The following is a 6,563-nucleotide window of genomic DNA, read 5'->3' as shown; positions in this document are numbered from 1 at the left end:
GGTGCAGTTATTTGTCCTTATGTATTTGATATAAAAATCAATTACAGGAGAGAAGTTAAGAGTTTCTGAAAACATTATTTTCAATACGAAATAGATCTGTTACAAGAGTGATCTCCCTTTGACCATAAGTAGGGAAAGTTGTATTCTGACTAACAATTGCTGCCCTTGCCCATATTCCCAATCATTATAAAAAATCATATCCTCAGCAATCATAATGTATTAGAGTAATTAAATAAATTTTTATGTGCACACCACATTTGGTTGAAATAGGACCATTATTAGAGCACTTATTACACGGAAACCAATTAGACAATCAGAATGCATAAGTGTAATTAAGAATGCGTAAATACTTAATCTTAAACATGTTGAAATGTATGTGCACACCAAATTTTGTTAAAATTAGACAATCATTAGCATAGCCATTGCACGAAAACTGAAATGTGACAGACGGACTGGCCGAACTTAATATCCCCTGTAATTCTATTTTAAATAAAAACCACCAAGATAAGATTTTACATATAAAAAAACTTTATTCCTTTACCTCTCGCACTGAAACACTATGAATTGTACTGAAAAAAAGTATCTTGATGAGTTTGTCTTTGTGGATAATAAATACTGTATTTTGTTCCTCAAACAAAACATGCTGATTGAAGAATTTATCAATTTTCGGTGTAGATCTAGTTTATCCATCACATCATCCTTTGTCCGTGTGAACATGGATTGTGGTTCACTGTGGTGTTTCTTCCGTCAGGATGTTTCCATGAAGATCTATTTTTGACGACAACGATTACTTTGAAATGATGTTTACTTGGTGCTGGTTGAGAAGAGGGCCAGTAGACCTGCAGCGAGTCCCACAGAACAGAGGTAATTACTGAAGGTAAGAGTCAAGGACAATTATAGAAAAAACGTAAGACATATTGTTTTTCTTGTATATAGGGTGTTGATATCCGATAATATATTTTCATGAACTTAAAAATGGACAGAAGTATAAACTAAAACATTCCTTTGGCAAAAAATTGTCAAAACATCACATTGCCATATTTGATTATTGAAGTTACCCAGTTATACTGATATAAGTGTAGGTGTACAATCTGAAAGGACTGGCATTCAATATTTTAAGTACCTAGGGTAAATAATGTGTTTAACAAATACATTTATTGAGGGATATTATTCATTTGTTTGGGTGGCAGTTACATGATTTGAAATAATGAATGAGTGATTTTTGTAGAGTCCTGAACATTTTTAAAAAGAGATTTTTCAAAACATGAAAAGCATCTGTCAGGAAGACTAAAATACCTTAGTCCCAAAAATTACTGATATATTGTTGTACATGTACACTTAAATTGCTTTTGATCAAAATACATGAATTGTCTGAGCAGGTGTGTATTGTGCTGACAGTCAGACGGTACTGGTAGCTTGGTATGGATTGTTTTTCTTTGTTGTATTGGAGTATCATTAATTTGTATTAATCAATACACTTCATCAAATATGGTAAATGAATAACAAATAATGTTCAGCAGCATATTTTTTTTTATAAATATAATTAGTTTTCTAAAAAGCTTTTATATCTTTCATGAATAGAGTTGAATTTTCAAGTTGATTTACATTGAAAACATTTCATAATGTTGAAACAACAAAAGTGATTTTTTTTTATATATATATATATATAGAAAAAATAAGATTAACGACCGACTAAAAAACAAGCTGCTTTCGCCCTTCACAGGGCTCTTAAGGTTTATTCTTTTTGAAAAACCCTGAAGAGCCCGGTGAAGGGTGAAAGCAGCTAGGTTTTAAGGCGGTCGTTAATCTTATTTTTTTATATTTACTTCCTTCACATGGACATTTAATCTCTTTTTATTATACATATATATATATATTTCAAACCTTATTTCTTTACAAAACTTTTGACTGAAGTTAAAAGAAATGAACATATCCTGATTTGCTACTGTATATATATAGAGAGAGAATTATATGATGCTAGTTTAAACACAGGTAGGATCCTGTGTTAAGAAAGGATACAATGTGGGGTTGATGCTCCTCAGGACGTAGAAGGAAGCAATGACTAATAACACCAGGTAAAAGGCGTTATTATAGAAAATGGAAAAAGTTGTAGCTTCATAATCAGCAACTTCATTTTTCTTCCAAAGTATTCTGCAAATAAAAAATACATCGTCGTCACCATCAATGAAATAACCGTTCAAATATAGTTTGATGTTCCTTTTTGCTGTATCAGTGAACATTTTCAAATGAGGAAATTTTCTCATAGGCAGTTGTTCTAAAATATATTTCTCTTCATCTCTATAATCTAGACAATCTTTTATTACATATTCATCTTGAGGTTATTTTCGCTCTTATTTACTCAAGGTGAAAAAGTAAGCTTTTCCACACCATGAAAATGGACACTTTTACTTTTCCATGTCTATTAATACTACTTGACTTGACTATTTGATAATAAGATATATTTGAAATGTGTCATAGAATGTCAAAAACTATTCATATAGCCCATCTTTTGTAAATTTTATCAGGCTTTTTACAAATATGGACATGTTGACTTTAGACAGAAAAACTGTCAGTCTATGAAATGATAGATTATTTACTTACCTTTCATCTTTTTCTTTCTTTGTCATACGTTTATCATCAGCAAATTTCTTTGTCATCTCTCTGGACACAGCATCCTCCCTTTTTAGAGCAATTCTGTCAAATAAACGATATTTGTTTAGTAAACAATTGCTACTTACTGTATATTTACATCAAGAATAAACAGATGAAAATTTAATAAAATCCAACCTCCATAGTTAAACTTTAAACACACAAATAACAAAGTGAAAATCAAAATCATAAAAAGTTATTTTTAGAGTATTTCTGTTAAAGATGTAAAAAGCCCCCCCCACCCCCCAAAGATCAATGTGTGTACCCGGTAACTAGCTATATTCAAATATTCATGTCATGCATTGTATATTATTGGTAGAGTTGGGTAAGGTTCTTCAATGGTCTAATTATCCAGTCATCTGCCCATCGTTTGGATACCCAAAAGTACAGGTTACATTGTCATGTACAGGTTACATTGTCATAGATTCAAATCAATCATAAGCGAAAGAGCAGGCAGTTTTTGTTGTTAATTAGAAGTGTCAACCAGGTTAGCCTCTACAGTTGGCTTCCTCAGGACTTCTTGTTGGTATAGTTGTTATTAACTTTGATAAAAAAAGGTATTCATGAAATTGCTGGCATGTTCAACTTTCAATAATGTAAAGGTGACTTAGTTACTACTGGTCCACTATAACTTACTTGTGTTTGAGAACAAATTTGACATTTTTGTAGGCGAGAGCAACCAGATAGGTGCTGATGATTGTACCAACGGCAAACAGAATGCCAGACTGGTACAAATCCATTTGATGGATCCTCCAGAACAGCCCTGAAACAACGAACATACAACACCATTAGTTTTTTCCAGATAAGCTAGCTGAGCCAAGAAAATAATGAACACTACTTATACCAGGTACTGGAGCACAGATTCATCTGACTGAATATTTATAGTTAAACGACAAATGTAAACAAAGAAGTCATTACTGACTTTGTTCTCCATTGACTTTAGTGTGTAGACTATGAGATTTTTTATGTGTGCTATTTATAGCTACTTTACAATACACTATGCGCACTGGAGATGATACAATTTGTCATTTTCATAACAATTTAGACAAATGAATTTACATACTTCTGTGAAGTGTACAAAATTACAACTTCATTGTACTTCAAGGTATTATTTATTGGATTCTGTTGAAGGAATGACACCCTTTTTTGTGCATAATGTTTTAAAGAACTTGATGTGTTTTCATTTGACTTTATTCCCAATTTCAGTAATAAAATTGTTACTCAAATGGGTTACTGTTCCCAAATGCAGGATTATATTATTACCCATATGTGCCGTTGTGGTCAACATAGTTAAGTCGCAGGAACTCGATTTATTGGATAAAAATGGTTTTACCACAGGATTTTGACGTTATATCAATAAGATATAGCCAAATCTGCCGATAAAGCCAGATTTCCCGTTGCTCAAATACATGCATTGTAGTACGTATACATTCCATACATTACTTGTAAAATATGTGTGAACAGATGGTTTTCAATATTTTGTTTATGGTATAAAATAAAATATATTGGGCCAATTTTGTGTATATGCATTTCCATAACAAAACTGACCTAGCATATATCATTAGCTAACGTTCTACATAATCAGTTAACGAAATCAACAATAAACGGTAGGTAGACAATATTGACAACGTGGCAACGCCGGTATACCGGCAAGTTAAAATCCTTGTTTTTTCTTCAACTACGACGACTTACAGATCGGAACTGCTGAAACAATTAAAGCATTTCCGTAGAAAAGAGCTGATGACTTAGTTGAAACATTTCTGCTAAAGTCCTGCAGCAGGAGTTCCTCCTCCTTAGTGAGAGATTTGGGTGTCTTGCTTTTGCTGGCCATTTTATTCCGGAAGTGAGAACGTACTCAGGCGGAAGTTGGAAAAGAGCGCCATCTCGAAGAAGGGGGATAATTTCCTGTTCATTTTTCCCGCGAAAATTAAATTCTATCTCTTAGGACATACGTTTTTTTACCAGAGACATATAAGCCAGTAGCACATACGTCTCCGTGATAACACCGATGTAGACCTTATGAATTGAATCATGTTTATGGACTATCCGCAAAATAGGATGAGGTTCTTTCACTCAAGACATCACCGGTGGTGCCCCGTCTATCTTCCGAGCTGAAAAAAAATATTTTCATTAAGCATTTGATGACATGGATCTTATTAATCTGAAATAGCCGGAGGAAAGAAACAAATAAACTGTCCCATGCTTGGCCATGACACGAATAAGCGGAAATATGGCTTCATAGGTCTTCAAATGAGGGTTTATTTTCACATTCATTGCAATTAATTTTGATATTTCTTTACAGTATAGTATACAGATCTAGATCTATATGCAATGCATTTTTAACAGTAACTGTTTTTTTTGTTCGAAGTCATAGTCACTGGCGCCATTAATCACATCGTCAATGTTCATCACTCAATTGTGTCACTATCAGGAAGAGACGTATACAACAAAAGTTATAGTTTCCATTGCTAAAATATTTATTCAGATAAAAACATTGCCGTGCAATTATCTTTTTTGCCTTACCATAAAACAGACAAATCATACAAAGTTCTATAGGTATACGTATCTGGTTGTATAAACTTTTGAAACCTAAAAAAAACACTGGATAAAAATGAAAGTTTTGCAATTTGAAGTTTCAGAAAGTTATAAAAATCGGAGACATTTGACCAACAGGTCTCAACAGCAACATTTACTGTGCGTTAAGTATTATGTATATATTGCATTATTCGGCTATACAGAGACATATGCAGCCAATAAGAGATATATAAACTATATGACATGGTTTTCTACGCCTCTGTTGTATGATATTACTATATCTTTAATTATATTTAGCCTACTATTTGCATAATTTACCTTTTGGATCAAGTGCGTGCGTTACACCATATGTTCAATATTTTCCATGGAAAAGCTCCTCAATATATGTATCATTTTTTTAACAGGAATCCATGTCCGTATAGTACTCGCTCAAATATATGTAATTTTACTGTTCCTAATGTAAAAGGTTCTGAATCTACAACTTTTTATTTTACTGGTACCAAAGATTGGAATTTACTTCCTGAAAACATCAAAAGTTTAAATAATAAATTCACTTTTAAATATAAGGTGAAGAGATGAAAGGAAAACAAGAAAGTGAATATGTGTACTTTTAATATGATTCTATGTTTTTAGATTATTGAATATTTTATTGCGGTTTCACATTTAAATAGAGAAAAGTATTGTGTGTACTTTTAAACTGACCATCATGTTTAAATGGAATAGCAGTCTATTTTTATGAATGATGTTAACAAATGTATCAAATAATGTATAACACCAATACTAAATTTTAAAATTGTATTTTAGTTTCTTTTAAAGGACCCCAATGGACATAAGCTTTTAGCTTTTTGGGTTATCCTAGGAAAAAGGCTGCAATTTAGATAAAAATTCCAATCTATCGATCTCATATATTAACTAGTGCTCAATGTTGTTATTTTAAGATAGAAGTACTTTTTTTAATATTGTACTGTAATCTACTCTGTGATATTTATGTATTGTAATATGCCTATTTTTACCTGAATAAATATTATTATTATTACCTACATTAGAGCCTAAACTATGGAGTTCTGAGTAATTTTAGATTAAAGTTTAGATCGATTTTCAATAAAAACGACACCCACAATAATCATATACATCTATACGTCTATATGATCATTGGGGATGTCATTTTTACCGAAAGTCGCCCTAAACCCATAAAACATGTAAAATTACTCTGAACACCTTAGTTTAGGTTCAAATGTATAGCTGTAACAAATTACCAGGTCCCTGTGCGTGCGTTCACTGGCAGCCCTCACCGGCTGAATATCATAAACTTCAACTTGTACGTCAAACGTAAAGCCACAGGTATCTACCTCGAACAAAAGGGATATACTATACACATT

At 32.3% G+C, this 6,563-nt stretch overlaps 1 protein-coding gene across 1 annotated transcript; it reads right to left on the bottom strand.

Moving 5' to 3' along the window:
* Positions 1 to 510: 510 nt before the first annotated feature.
* Positions 511 to 4,516, bottom strand: LOC110440493 (translocon-associated protein subunit gamma-like). The gene is made up of 5 exons (XM_021483606.1): positions 4,342 to 4,516; positions 3,286 to 3,412; positions 2,602 to 2,694; positions 2,020 to 2,151; positions 511 to 871 (listed from the first exon to the last, which is right to left on the bottom strand). Exons 1-5 carry the CDS (start codon positions 4,478 to 4,480, stop codon positions 805 to 807), a joined length of 558 nt encoding a protein of 185 aa, XP_021339281.1. The 5' UTR covers positions 4,481 to 4,516; the 3' UTR covers positions 511 to 804.
* Positions 4,517 to 6,563: the final 2,047 nt, after the last annotated feature.

Source organism: Mizuhopecten yessoensis, unplaced genomic scaffold, assembly GCF_002113885.1.
Source record: "Mizuhopecten yessoensis strain PY_sf001 unplaced genomic scaffold, ASM211388v2 scaffold11183, whole genome shotgun sequence".
NCBI lineage: Eukaryota > Metazoa > Mollusca > Bivalvia > Pectinida > Pectinidae > Mizuhopecten > Mizuhopecten yessoensis.
Note: the sequence above shows the minus strand (reverse complement) of the source record. Positions and strands in the feature narration are given on the sequence as shown.

Excerpts from the sequence above, each read along its gene's own strand:
- LOC110440493 (XM_021483606.1), bottom strand. The coding sequence starts at position 4,480 with ATGGCCAGCAAAAGCAAGACACCCAAATCTCTCACTAAGGAGGAGGAA. Across the intron at positions 2,695-3,285 it reads AAATTTGTTCTCAAACACAA|AATTGCTCTAAAAAGGGAGG; the intron begins GTAAGTTATAGT and ends TTTATTTGACAG. Across the intron at positions 872-2,019 it reads AGGAGCATCAACCCCACATT|TAATTACCTCTGTTCTGTGG; the intron begins GTATCCTTTCTT and ends TCTTACCTTCAG.